At 38.0% G+C, this 15,493-nt stretch overlaps 1 protein-coding gene across 4 annotated transcripts in view; it reads left to right on the top strand.

The window, feature by feature from the left end:
- cacna2d3a (calcium channel, voltage-dependent, alpha 2/delta subunit 3a) overlaps positions 1-15,493 on the top strand; it is a 624,026-nt gene that overhangs the window by 358,275 nt on the left and 250,258 nt on the right. For all 4 annotated transcript variants that reach the window (XR_007933861.1, XM_051921047.1, XM_051921048.1 and 1 more), the window contains exon 12: positions 14,087-14,165. Coding sequence is in view for 3 of the 4 variants with exons in the window: in XM_051921047.1 (XP_051777007.1) it covers positions 14,087-14,165 (79 nt within the window). In the remaining variant the exon portion in view is untranslated. The remainder of the gene's footprint in view (positions 1-14,086; positions 14,166-15,493) is intronic.

Below are 15,493 nucleotides of genomic sequence, written 5' to 3'. Positions count from 1 at the left end.
TCTTTCTAACCACTGCTACAAGGACACAGAGGCTATCACTCCATCTTCTGATGCTCATTATTTCTCCCACATTACCCAAGAACGTTACACTGTCTGGAATCTCCTATAGTTTGCAGTTTAATCACCGTCATCTTTGAATCTCTTGTATATAATAGAAAGCGGTTAGCAGAGGACATCTACACCTTTTATACAACATCTGATGTCTCAGGTGTCTGCAGTAGCTTTTATTCACATTTGGATGAGGTATACTGAATAGAAGGTGGTTGATGTTCTTCTAATGAAAAAACTTACCTGTTCAAAGTTTTACGCAAGACCTTCAGAATATCCTTTCTTTCTGCTGTGTGTATTCATCTCATTGCAGGATGAGTACAGCATCCAGAGTGTTTTGGAGTAAATTGAATCCCCTTTGTGAAATTAAATTGGAGTCTTGTTTGACAGGTTTGCCATGAATGCTATTACTGTTCCACCTCCTGTGTGTTTCATTATGTGTTATCTTGGGAAAATTTACTGTTGGCTTTATAGGAAGCTACCCAAGTGTTGATGTATCTCCCTGCTGCAGACTTCAGAGGAATGATAAAAGATTATTGGGAAATACTACTTATAAGTTAAATGTGATTATATGATAAGCAGTCAGGATGTAGTTAACTAAGCCTTTTTATCTGTCTTATTCTACCAAAAGGTTTCTTTTCACATTTATTTTTTAAGGGTTTTTAAAGTTTATTTTGCTGAACTTTTTTTCAGACATAAGGGAAGAAAGAGTAGGTCAGCTGAATTTGTTTCACATTTATTTGAAATTGAAGGAAAGGGCCCAGTAATGGTGGTTTTTGTAAACAGTGAAGGTAAAAATGGATTTTCCTTCTGGTTCCATAAGATCGCTTTTCAGGCTACGTTAAGTCTGCAGTCTTTAGCTGAACAGATCATTCAAACTATTTCAAATCCATTAAATGAGAAATGCACCCTGGCAACTAGCTTAATATATGCATTTTATATTCTTTCTATAAGCAGTGTAGTCGGACAGTGTGGTATAGTGGCTAAAGAGTTCAAAACGATACCAATTTAGTTCACTTTATTCTTATATAGCACTTTCCTCACAAAACATCCTCCGGGTGCATTCATGGATGTACAATTACAGTATACAAGCATAGTGGGATGTCTGATGCATAGTTGGATTAGACAGTGTAGGTACCAGAAATATCCAGAGAGGAGCAGAAACCATCACTGACAGACATTTTATGACTCTACACATGAATACAGGCAGATGGGGATTGTAACAGGATAGGCATTCCCCTCGTTGCAAGTTGCATACTGAAATGAAATTTATAGGAATATTATTTAAATAAAGAGTACCATAAAGAAAGCCTTCAGGAGTGTTCAAATATTTGTTAAGGATGCTTGATCCTCTCACCATGGAGGGTGCGGTCCGTCTCTTGATGGTGATGGATAGGTGATGGGGAAACACTCATAAAATACAAAGAACAAAGTAACACAAGCGTGGATACATAGAAATAAAATAAAACATAAAACTATTAAAAAAATAACGGAATAATGCAAATAAACATGAATAATTATATTAACATGAACAAAAGAGTCAATCATGGCTAAAAAGTAAAGGAATCTGAACACAAAATTCAGTTTAGTTTTGTTATGGTGCTGGTAGGGTTGCTGCCCTTTATTCCACAAAGCGTGCCTATGAAATGGAGACTTAGCCGAGTAAGCCCTGCTTAAATAAGCCTTGTCTTTCAATCAAAGCTTAGTTGGTTCCAAAGTGCTTCTCATTATCTCAAGGCGGGCTTTGGCAACCCACGACTTCACACACACTTGTGAGATTTAAGCAGCCCTTGGAAACAAACCTTGAAAACATCAATCATGGCCCAAAAAACACAGAGGAGAGTACAATATTGGCACATTGAGTACCTGTGACTTTAAACATGAAACTATTGTGATGTATGATGTATAATGTGACAACTTTGAATAGTTAAGTTTCATTTAATTGTCATAAAACAGAAGAACATGTAACAGACACAATGGTGGTCATTTCAGCAGTTGATCAAGAAATGATAGTTGATCAATAATAGCAACAACAACATTTATTTATATACAGTAATCCCTCCTCCATTGCGGGGGTTGCGTTCCAGAGCCACCCGCGAAATAAGAAAATCCGCGAAGTTGAAACCATATGTTTATATGGTTATTTTTATATTGTCATGCTTGGGTCACAGATTTGCACAGAAACACAGGAGGTTGTAGAGAGACAGGAACGTTATTCAAACACTGCAAACAAACATTTGTCTCTTTTTCAAAAGTTTAAACTGTGCTCCATGACAAGACAGAGATGACAGTTCCGTCTCACAATTAAAAGAATGCAAACATATCTTCCTCTTCAAAGGAGTGCGTGTCAGGAGCAGATAATGTCACATAGATAGAGAAAAACAAACAAATCAATAGGGCTGTTTGGCTTTTAAGTATGCGAAGCACCGCGGCACAAAGCTTTTGAAGGCGGCAGCTCACACCCCCTCCGTCAGGAGCAGGGAGAGAGATAGAGAGAGACAGAGTTTGTTTTTCAATCAAAAATCAATACGTGCCCTTCGAGCTTTTAAGTATGCGAAGCACCGTGCAGCATGTCGTTTCAGGAAGCAGTTGCACAGAAGGTAGCAACGTGAAGATAATCTTTCAGCATTTTTAGAGGAGCGTCCGTATCGTCTAGGTGTGCGAACAGTCCCCCTGCTCAATCCCCCTACGTCAGGATCAGAGAAAGTCAGCGCAAGAGAAAGAGAGAGAAAAGTAAGCTGGGTAGCTTCTCAGCCATCTGCCAATAGCGTCCCTTGTATGAAATCAACTGGGCAAACCAACTGAGGAAGCATGTACCAGAAATTAAAAGACCCATTGTCCGCAGAAATCCGCGAACCAGCAAAAAATCTGCGATATATATATAAATATGCTTACATATAAAATCCGCGATGGAGTGAAGCCGCGAAAGGCGAAGCGCGATTTAGCGAGGGATCACTGTAGTACATTTTCATAAAGCAATGTAGCCCAAAGTGCTTTACAAGATGTAAAAAAGAAAGTTTCAAGAAAAGAAAACAATTAAAAATAAGCAATAATTTTAAAGAATAAACAACACAACAAGGTAAGGTCCGATGGCCAGGAGGACAGAAAAAAAACCAAACTCCAGTAAAATCTGCAAGGGTTCCAAGGCCACTGGGCATTCGACCTAACGTAATTATTCCATTTCAACTTAAGACTTGTGAATTACATACAAGTGTAAAAAAAGCAAGCAAGCGAGTCGTCCTAACTGAAATCAGATGACATCTGCAAGCTGTACTTTGCCTTCAGTGTGTGTTGCTGTATCACTTGCTGTGCATATACAGTATGGTGGGCTCATTCACAATTACAGCTAATGTGTAATCACTTATGAACAAACTCTGAATTCTGTAAGGGATTGTAATTACAACCGAGGTGGAAAGACTGAAGTACACAGGTAAGCTTAAGAATGGGTGTGTTTATTTAACAATGAAAGATCGTTGCCCGTACTTTGAGAAGTTTCCCTTTCCCGCTGTCATGGCCATGGGAAACAGCTCTTAAAAAAGCAGACACCCCCTGGAAACTAGCCACGACTGATCTTTCTTCACTTTAACTATTCCAATACCCCCAATCGTTTTCCATTTTTGTGCGCTCTGACTTTCCCCATGATCCACCCCCATCCTTCACAAGGGCTTTTATTTATAATCTGTTGTAAGACATTCTGCCTACAGTATCAAGCATTGAGGGATGTAACGCAAAGATTCCCAAAGTTTATGGAATGCAACAGTCCTTGTCCATTTTATGGGATGCTGCAACTCGGGTGCCTTGCTCCAACCTTTTCTAAGGCAGTCTATTGACTGCTACAGTATCCTCTACAGTATATCTGTATGGGATAAATCTGCCTTGTACCCTGGAGATCCCAAATTGGAGTTGCCTAACTTTCAATGTGACATCCCACATATTCTGAAATGGCATAATTTATAAGTTGAGCAAAATCATCGCCTCTGCATGCTTCACTATCACTACAACAAGAATCTATCACGCTGTCTAAAGAACTGTCACTAAACTAGTGACACAATAGTTTGCTTTCTTTTTCATGCACTATTTGTTCCGACAGCCTGTCTTCAGCTTGACCTGCTGTTGCAAACACTGTTCTAACAGCTACCCTCTGTCACTAGCTGGAGACAAGTAACCTCGAGGATGACGTTGTGTGTGAGACTAGTGGTGGACAAGCTATCTTAGGGATAATGGTAAAGGGGCTAAAGTGGCCTAGATTGACCAGTCTAGCAGCAGGGATATTTCCTTGAAAAGCAAAGAAGAAATATTAACAGTATTTATATATTTTGATTAATTTCGGGGTCACTGTAATTAGCCGGGGCATAAGTCTGGCCCTAATGAGAACTAAAATTCATATTTTATTTCAGTTAGTCTTTTTAGCTACTGTAATGGTTTTATATAGCTATGATTGCTATTCAATTTTTTTTAACTATTTTATTTCAGAATGTGGAAATTTTATTTTAGGAATAGTTTTCACCTTCATTTTAGTTTTTTTATGAGAATAACTTTTAACCTCGCCAACGTCCCACTTCAGTGCTGTTGCTCTGGCTTTGCGGTAATCTTTTGCTGACATTTAGGCTGATCTGCTCCAGCATTGATTTACAGAACTGATGTCCTCAGTCTCTTTGTGGTCATATTTAAGTTTCCTATTCTTCAATCAACTTTTTTCACATTTCAAGTGTTTTGCTAATCGTCTCTTACTAATTATTATTTATTTTACCATACGTTCAGGCTTTTTAATATTGTGTGGATTTTTAAATATACCGATAATCAATGTAAGATTCAATCACAGCAGAGAGGATGGTGCAGCATTCTGACTATGGCACAATAGCATACTAGACAAAAGAGTGCTGATAATATATTGTTGTAACTGGTAATTTTGACATATACAGATTTTAACTGTTTCTGTGCTTGTTTCTTTTTAATTTAAAAATAAAAAGGATCACAAAAAAAGAAAGTTATCGAAATATCATGTTATCTTTCTTCCATATGAATAGAATTTCACTAGGCACGAGAAAGCTATTTAAGAAACTCCTGATTATTCTTTTGACTGCAGGCATACTTCAGTGTATACACTTTCTCCTGGAGATGCGTGATTCCTTTTGAATTCCTAGGCCCGGTGGAACGCCAATGTCTTGTTATGGCCTTCACAACAGTTTATGCCCTAATAAATCAGAAGAGCTTTTGTGGAGAGGCTTCCGACAATAATGAATCCTTCTGTTGGCATTTCCACTTCACGGACACGAATAATGAAGCAAAACTGCCCCATCTGGCCACCGTGCAGAGCTGAGCCGCAGCAGGGGAGCTTGTTTTCTGAAGCATTACAAAGGTCACTGCATGTAGCCTTCATGAGCGATAGCACAGAGAGCTGAGAATGACAGTGCAGAATGAAGCTATTTATGAGCTTTTATCATTTTAATTACCTTTATTAGTCCTGCTGTCAGTTACTAGGATTTTTCTCCTCTTTCCCCTCTCTCAAATGTTTCCTGACAGAATTCCCCTTCTCCCCTCTGTGCTGTTTCTCTTACAAACTAAATCAAAAATGCCTTATTAGGATCGCAATACATTTTGCATCTTACAGCTGTTGATTCAGTTCTTTATTATTATACATAAATGAACAAACATTGCACGTTGATTTTTATTTTACTGAACCTAGTGGTGCATTTCTGGTTAAATGTGACTTTTTTCTGTTTTTTTTTACTGTTGGTGTTTTTTACTTAAAGGTAATGCTGAGCTAAGTTATTTTGATTTGGACCACATCGCTGAGGTATGAGCAAAATGTGGAGCTCTGAAGGGTTTGCAGTGATCAGGTGTACACACTACTTCAGAGCTGTATACCTGCACCATATAGAATACAGAATTTTTTATTAGGTTTCAGCTTCGTTTTTCATAAACTTTAAAAACGGACTCCATGCTTATCTTCTGCAGCTGGGAACTGACTGAAAATGATGGTCATATCCACCGCATGGTTTGGTCATTTCACTCTGCTGCTGTTTTTACTGATTAATAAGTTCTCTGTGATTTATTTCAGTTGGTAACTTGCAAGTTTAAAATTCTACTAATGTGCTTATTTTTAAGCCAAGGCTATTATAGCTGGCCTAGGTCCTCAGAGCCACTTGTACCTGTTGCTGGAACATCTTGTCCACATTTACTCTGAAGGCCAATTTGTGTCAGCACTGCTCACTACAGGCCCAGGTTTTTCTGTAACTCCTCTTTTGTGTGTGACAGCAAGCAAAGGTCATTGGCATAGAGAAGAAGAAAGACATCTTTATCATGTAGCGTGAGACCACAGCTGAAGACATTTCCAAGATTGTGGCTGATTTTCCTGGTGTGTATTTTAAATAGAATCAAACTCCCCCTTCAACCCCGTTTCAACACTCAAACTCTGACTAAAAAACTTGATCGCCTCATTCTTCATTGAATTAATTATGTCAGATTATTGGTAAAAAGAAATTGAGACTACAAATGTAGTTGTTCTTTAAAGTCCTTCTGTATTCCAAAATCCCTTGAGCTTATTTATTTCAGCCAATCTACTTTGATTTCTTTATTATGCCTCAGTATGCCTTCTTTGCTTTAAATTTCTTGGCGTACAAGGCAACTGTGCTTTTAATTTCCAATCACTGTTTAGATCCATGGTACTAAACCATTAGTTTGTTATAGTTTGCCAATGATTAGTCCATGAAATGAAGCTTCTCTTTTCAGAGAGCTGGCTAATGGTTGATGCATCAACTATCAAGTCTGTCTTCCAGACCTAAAATTGTGTCTCTTGGCTTTCACCTTCAGACAAATCTGGAATTGGATTAATTCACCCATATCCTATTTATTTCCCAAAAGATTAAAGCATTGGCCACCACTTTTGTCCCATTTTATCTTATGCCTTCCACGTGTGGCACCAAGTTGAAAAGCTTTTTGGCATATCTCTAAATTGACATAGTCCCGCTCCATGGTTTCACAACAGTACTTTTATATTGGATGTCGCCCATCTCTTTCTCCCAATGGCGCTGCACAGGATATTCACACATTCAATGATGTCTTTGTTGACAGAGGAATCGAGACATTCCAATCACTTAGGGTCAGATATGTGATTGCTACTAATTCCGTTTTTTTTTTCCTTCAGCCATCCCCTTTTCTCTTTTGTCTCGTACTCTCCTCTAAATCCAAACCATTATACCTTGTGTATGTGTTACTTATTAAAGTGTCTCTCAACTCTCTTCCTGCTGTTTTTAACTGGCTTAGTGATCTCTCTAACAGCCAGTCACTGTGCTGGAGCTCCATTTTTCAAAGCATTACACATTCTTCAAAAAATACTGACTACCAACATGCATAATTTAAAATTGGTTCATCCATTATATACTTCCCCCACAAATCCGAGGATCTAGCCCCTGATCCTCTGACTCTTTTGCTCCTTCAGTGCTTTTAGAGTCTTCCTCCACATGTTCTAGGCATGTCCCCCCATTGCTCCTCTTTGGTCCAATGTTGCTGACTCCCTCTCTTCATTTCCTTCCTGCCAAATCTCCATGCCTCCTCAAGTGCTCATACTACAGGATTTTTCCTCTTTATCTTTCTTTCCAGCAGAGACTTATAATGTTGGCTTCGTTGGCAGCAAAGTACTATTACCTTCATGCTGGGAACATCTTGAACTGTCTTCTCCCCTCACTTGGAAAACTTATTTCTGTAATCTCTTGCATTTAGAACTTGAATTGCCCAGATCATCTCCTTGTCCAGGTCCATCCTTTTTCTTTCCTTTCATTTGCTTCCTCTCTTCATGTTTCTGTCTTTACTGACAAAGGAACCCTGGTGGCCTGTGCCTCCATTCCCTAAGTGACCCTTCACTTGAGAAACAAGCTCTCTGTTTTCTGCTTTTCAGGACAGATGGGTGGGTTCACCAGTGAGGGGCTGTTTTTTACTCCATAATATATCTGAAAAGCTGTAGTCTTCAAATATTGTTCCAAAGGGATGAGCTGAATAAATATCTACTATAGGAACCTGTTGTTAATATTGTACAATTCCAGGCTAGTGTTATTACCTGTACTTATGTTATAAAAGAGTTTTACTCAATTACAAATTTATTTTCATCTTTTTGATGAAGTCCATCTCTCAGGGATTTACCACAGACCAGCATAGAGGGCAGGCTTTGGAATCAAACAACTGTAGTCTGAACATTTAAAAAGTTAGTCCTCCGAGTTATACAAGAGGCTAGAAGATGTCAGTAGTTGTACAGAAGATATATATCTCATTTAGGATTTTAAAGATTTATTTCAATTTGGATGTATAGGTGCATTTCCCCTCGTTCTATGGAGTACATCATGTCCTTTGACTCTTTAATGCACCATACCGTGATCTCGCCAGAGTCTCTGTATGACCTGAAAACATTGTCTGTCAGTGAAGTGAAGATTAGCTTCGTGTAGATGTGGTATAGCGGGTCTGTGGGTCAGAGAAAGTGGACATTTTAAGTAAATAAATCATTAGATGCGTTCGCACTGGAGAGTGGAGTAGGTGCAAACGATCTTCTGGGAAGACGGGTCGTCTCCAGGTTGGTGTGAGGCTGTCAACCATCCAATGCTTTGCCTTGCCAGCAGATGTGGGTGGTCTGATTGTCTCAATATCAGCCCAGGGCAGCAATCAAATGATTGCATCTGCAACCACTCCCCAGCATATAAAGGGGAGCGCAAGAGCAAAAAGGAGAATGAAGGAAAAGAACAAGAAACAAAGCGAGGTTAAAGTAGAGAGTGTCAAGCAGGCAGGAAAAATCCAGTAGAGGAGTGAGGAGACAGCCAGCCAGGAGGAGGAGGAGGAGGAGGTACACGAGAGCTCCAGAAGGACAGCGTGTGGCCGACGCTCGGGATTGTGGTGATGGTTCACTCTGCTGAGCCACATAAGGGAGTGGGAGTGAGCAGGAAGAGTGCAGCTCTGCATAAATCCAGGAAGGCAGTGGGAGTTAGCGACAGAAACTCGATGGTGCACCTTTCCGTTGTCTATGGGAGAGAAAGACCCAAGCCTAGGTCCGGATTGGGAGCCGTACTGTGTGGCCATGGAAGCAGCAGGGACCTGGACCTGTAGACTGCAGAAGAAAGAAAGCTGAGTCTGTTGGGTGGGCGGCTCCTCAACTGTAACAGGATAAGCTGGGGAGATGGAGGTATTAATGGACTGCACTAGGGACGGTTTTAAGAGGAGGTTTCCTACACTGTTGGATTTAATCTCAACTTTTAAAGGAATATTTATTTAATTAATATTTAACCTCCACTTGCACTTTTTTATGGAGTTTTTATTTATTGAACTTAGCTCTGCACTTTAATGGACACAGATTCTTTTGATTTCTGAATTAAAAGCATTGGAGCACTTTTTCACCTTCTCATGGTTTGGTGTGTGTTTGTCCTCATCTAGCCAGGTGCATCCTGGTCATGACTATCGGCAGTGTCGGGTTCAAGAGGCTCCCAAAATGGAAGAGGGAGCAAAGAGCCATCCTGCATCGTCACAGTAGACACTTGCATCTCTTTGTTTCTGCCTCACTCAATCTAGCCTGGAGGGTTAACATTTTTAATTGACCAGAAATGATCAATAGTTCAGCTAAGAACTGCTTTTAAGTACTCAGTAGTTCAGCTGGGACTACTTTTAATTGAATGAGCATATTAATTTTTGTTTATAGCAAGTCATTCCTTATTTACTGTTTTCAAATATTATAATATGCTAAATAAACAAAACGCTATAAACTGGAAACCATTAATTTCTAATACACATCATGATCCAAAAAACACCTAAAGATAAAGAAAAGTCAGAAAATGTTTAACCTCACAAAAACTCCAGCAAACCAAAAAAAAAAAAAGTGAGAATACTCAAGATAATACCAGCATAATTATGTGTTAATAAACTAATTATGCGATAGTATTTTATTTGTCTCAAGGGGAAATTTAGTAGATGCATATATATTTACCAAATGCATATATTTAAATATAATAATAAAGATAAAAGCTAGATTATATTTGAATCAAAGCATATCCTAGACTAAACATGATACTGCTAAATTAATTTATACAAATGCAAATGAAAACAACATAGAGAGTCCATGGCACAAAGGAGTATGCATCCAATGAGAATAAAAGTTAATGAAGAATAAAACATAATTTAAAAAGGTAGTATAGCTGATATTAGTAATGGAAGAAGTGATTAAATGTTCCTGTAAGTTATCTGGTGAGGAATTACCAGTTTAAAAATCTGCAGGTTTTTTAGGAGTGTTATGTATGGTACTTTCATTTAACAAGTAGTAAATTCTGCATGACTTAAGTGTTAAGAAAAAATCAGGAGTGGTCTCCCCTAGACTTTCTCGTATACTCAGAAATGGGGATGGATATTTGAGGAGTAAACCGCAAGACAATGATTATATTTTTATTTTATGTACATTAAAGAACCATCAACAACAAATCAAATCAAATTAACAATCTATTGAACAATTATTATAAAAGTAAAGTTGGATAAATCGGACTCTGCAGCTGCATGAATGAAAAAGTACCACTTACGGGTAGCAGAAATAGCTCAAAAGTTGATAGAAATCTACATTTTGTACCTAACACTTGTGTCAGTAATCCCTCCTCCATCGCGGGGGTTGCGTTCCAGAGCCACCCGCGAAATAAGAAAATCCGCGAAGTAGAAACCATATGTTTATATGGTTATTTTTATATTGTCATGCTTGGGTCACAGATTTGTGCAGAAACACAGGAGGTTGTAGAGAGACAGGAACGTTATTCAAACACTGCAAACAAACATTTGTCTCTTTTTCAAAAGTTTAAACTGTGCTCCATGACAAGACAGAGATGACAGTTCCGTCTCACAATTAAAAGAATGCAAACATATCTTCCTCTTCAAAGGAGTGCGTGTCAGGAGCACAGAATGTCACATAGATAGAGAAAACAATCTCTAGCAAACAAATCAATAGGGCTGTTTGGCTTAAGTATGCGAAGCACCGCGGCACAAAGCTGTTGAAGGCGACAGCTCACACCCCCTCCGTCAGGAGCAGGGAGAGAGAGATAGAGAGAGAGAGAGTTTGTTTTTCAGTCAAAAATCAATACGTGCCCTTCGAGCTTTTGTGCAGCATGTCGTTTCAGGAAGCAGCTGCACAAAAGATAGCAACGTGAAGATAATCTTTCAGCATTTTTAGACGAGCGTCCGTATCGTCTAGGTGTGCGAACAGCCCCCCTGCTCAATCCCCATACGTCAGGATCACAGATAGTCAGCGCAAGAGAGAGAGAAAAGTAAGCAATCTAGCTTCTCAGCCATCTGCCAATAGCGTCCCTTGTATGAAATCAACTGGGCAAACCAACTGAGGAAGCATGTACCAGAAATTAAAAGACCCATTGTCCGCAGAAATCCGCGAACCAGCAAAAAATGCGCAATATATATTTAAATATGCTTACATATAAAATCCGCGATGGAGTGAAGCCGCGAAAGGCGAAGCGCGATATAGCGAGGGATCACTGTATACAAAATTTGGTTGACCCAAGTGAAGTGTACTCAAGTTATTGTGTGTATACACACACACCATAATTCCAAAAATGGTATTTTCAGACTTGGGGAGGTCTAAAACGTCGAGATTCATCAACATATCGAAATTGAATGTTTTTGATGATTCCAATACTTTCCCTATACTGTACTTCATATATGAGAAAGTAAAAATGGAAAAAAATACAAACATTTACTTTTTTGTAGTTCTGACTTCTAATGAGGCATGGCTTGTGCTGAAGCCACAGTCTTGGAGATGGTCTTGCTAGGACAGGTAGACAAATCTTAGGAATGGATTCTGTAAGATTTTAAGGTAAAAGTTGACAGTATTTGTCTCAATTTAACCTCATGTTATCAGGGAGCGAGTGTAAGTTTAGTATCTTTTTAATAGTCTATTACAGAGAGTTTCCTGGTTTTAATTGAGAAGAAAGGGTGTATATGTATTTTTAATAGTAGACAAAGGATGTTAGCCATTATGGATGTGGTGAGAAGTCACCACAGAAGATTACAATATGCAAGCTTTCCAGGCAACTCAGGCCCCTTCTTCAGACAAGATGAAGAAGGGGCCCGAGTTGCCTCGAAAGTTTGCTTATTGTAATCTTTTTAGTTAGCCAAGAAAAGCTGTCATTTTGTTTGACTTCTCATTACAATAGTAGACAAAGAAAGTTTTACGACATTTTTTTTTTCTCTGCAGTTAATTTTATCATACTTTTACGGAGCGATTGAGGCTTATCCCAACTGGAAATGGCATGTGCCAACTATACCCTGGTGGTTAATTGTGCGGAACTGGTGAAGGGGGTATTCACACAAGGAAAGGAAATAGGGCAGTCTGAAGTAAAGTGTTGGTGTATAAAAAACAATCAAAATGAGACGGATTTTGTACTTTGATTTTAGTTTGAAGTGGGGTATTAATCTCCCCCTACCTAGTCATATAAAGATTATATACTTTTCTCAAGTCAAGTTTTTTAAATTTTCCCATGGAATTAATAATCTAATCGCATGTGAATGACTTTGTATATTATTTTCCTCTGATGGTTTTCAATTGTTGAATGTGCTCAACCTTATTTTTCTGAGTTGGACTGTTAGACTAGGTTTTTCATTTCATTTACTGCTCATATATATTTATTTTTTTGTGAATAAAGACACTTAACCTTTTGACAACATCTTGGTGTGTGAGTCTCCTCACCAGTATCCTAAAAGTAAGGTTTAGTCTAAGTTGTGGACGTTTTTGCAACACAGTGTTAGACATGTATAGCTAATATACAGTACAATAAATTCAAGAATGCAAAATATGAAGTAAGTGATTAAGGACAGCAGCAATTATTTTAAATCAGCCAGCAATTTGAAACAGTTGACATTTGAATTTTCTAAAGGTCAGTCATGCCGGTTTCAAATTCTACACAGCATATCTTCTCAAATGAACTGGTTCTTCATGGAGAAATGAGGAATCACGGATTAATAAAGTATATTAAAAAAATCTGAAACAGGTTGAAGGCACTATGGATAATATCTGACCTACATATTCACTCAAGTACTTAAAATCACATATGCTGGCATTTTTGATGCAAGCAAATGACTTAGTTAAACACATGGGCATCTTAACAGCTGTGGCCCTTGAAGCACAATCCAATCACAATTGAGTTACTGTGGTTTGAAATATTATTTACTTTTCAGTATTAGCAGGGTCAGATGCTATTGTTGATACACTCTTGAATATGGAACATTCCTGGCTTGAAGTATTATAATAAAAGACACGGACTATAGAGGAAATGTGCTTCCTGAAAGAAGAATCTTGGATTTTTTTATCAAGGTTGTAAGGAAATGTCTCATTTATTTATAATTTAAAAACCCTTTGATTTTCTGTCAGAAGGACAAATCTGATATACAGCAATATTAATCCTCCAGAGGACATTCTCACATTTCAAATACGAATGGCAAATGCGTTCATGTCTTGATCTAACACCAAAACATCATGTATGCCATTGGATTAATATTTAGATTTTCTTTAATTACAATAATTTCTCATTTTTTCAAATAGTAAATGAAATCATTAAGATTTAAAACACATATATGGCACCTATTTGACCCTAATGGAAAAGAAAAACATTTAAAGGCACAGGTGGTATAAAGAAATGTGAGAATAAAGATTCAGAACAACACCAGTGCAGCCTTTAGCATTCAGCACCTTCTGTGATATGTTCATGAGGTCATCTGATGAGCGTCCATGGTTTTTATGTAGTCTTGTGATTTGAAGGGGCGGAGCTTTCCTTGGGTCAAAGGTCTCTTGGGTGTTATATAGTCCTGTGGCTGGAAGAGACAGTTGAAGGGGTGGAGCTTTCCTGGGGTCACAGATATCTTTTCAGTTCAGTTGCTCGCTTTCTGCAGAGAAGAAGTGGACATGTGATTCTCAGTACAACTAAAAACGTTGCCCCCTGTATCCCTTGCAAATCAATTCCCATAATGGTAGGCAGACATTTTTTTCAAGACCTAAAATATTTTTTTCTTTGTTTTCCAGGTTCGAATATTTCCATACCTAATTGGACGTGAGTCAGCATTTGCTTATAACCTCAAGTGGATGGCTTGTGCTAATAAAGGTCTGTATTAAACACTGTTATAATGTAATGACCTTTAACGAATAACTTTGGAGGAAATTAAAATGTACCATCAGGTTTCAGTATTGTACCTTACTGTTATTAGAGTAAAGCCATTTTACTGGGTCATTTTTTTTAAATTCGTCTAAGAGTATTGATCTTGTGACTGTAAAATCATACTGTAGGTACATTATTATAGCCAACTGCAGAAAATAAAATATTCATTTTTCTTTTTTGTTTTTTACATTTTAAAACTACTATATCCCATAGTACTGAATTGGAAATTTCATATTTACATTAATTTGGCAGGGATGCCAGTTTCGTTTTCTTTTTTATTTTCAACACACTTAAATTCAATAACGCATGCGATTGTTACTGACGTTTCAGACATCATCAGACAGCGTAAGTTTGCTTCTATCGTTTCTTCCACCACCAAGTAACACCAGCACGCAAATGTCCATCTGTGCTCTCTTGGTGGGCAACTGAAACATGAATTATATAGAAAAAGTATAGATTCATGTTAAAAAAGTAAGCATCCTTATTTCAAATGAAGTCAATTATGGTACAAAATTACATGCAGCTTTTTGATTTCCTTTTTTATTTAACAACTGTTTAAAAAGGCAATTCACAATATCTTGAAATGCATTTTCAGCACATCAACTTTGCTGTCCAAAATGTATTCAACTGGAAACACTGCAAACTGCTGTCATCATTGCAGTACACCCATGGAGAAAATCACTGCAAAGAAAATTGATTTTAGGGTCAATGACCCCTACAGCGGCACTAAGCTTAGAACCCACTGATCACAAATTAAAAGTCTGGATAGTTGCACGGTTTATTCAGCCAGTTTCTGGATCTTCACAGCTTGCCCTTATGTTCCCAGAGAGTATGAGTGTTCCTTGATGTCACAAGAATACAAGGAAGTGTGAAACATTTTGTAAAGCTGTTTTACCGTAAATCAAGGTTCCAGAATTCCTGACTTCTTTTTCTCCGTATGCTTCGTCTCTTCAGGTCTTGATACGACGCAAATCTGCTCAGCTATAATTAAATAATCTTTTTTCTTGCCCTTTGATCTATTGTCTTTTTTACTTTATTCTTCTGTTTTTATCTTCTCTCACAAGTTCATATAATACATTCAGTTCTTTGATCATCATAGTCTTTATTTTGATTGCTGTCAATGAAAGGTGCTGCTGTGAGTAACTGATTAATCTAATTGTATTGCACTGCTGTGATGTCTACACATATTATTCTCCATGCTGCAGTGATAGTCCTGGTAATGTAGTCAGCCTTCATAGAAAATGATTCTAACAATCTATGTGGGGTGCAACACA

Source organism: Erpetoichthys calabaricus, chromosome 18 (genome assembly GCF_900747795.2).
Source record: "Erpetoichthys calabaricus chromosome 18, fErpCal1.3, whole genome shotgun sequence".
Classification (NCBI taxonomy): domain Eukaryota; kingdom Metazoa; phylum Chordata; class Cladistia; order Polypteriformes; family Polypteridae; genus Erpetoichthys; species Erpetoichthys calabaricus.
The sequence above is the reverse complement of the archived record's forward strand: the minus strand, read 5'-3'. Positions and strand labels throughout refer to the sequence as shown.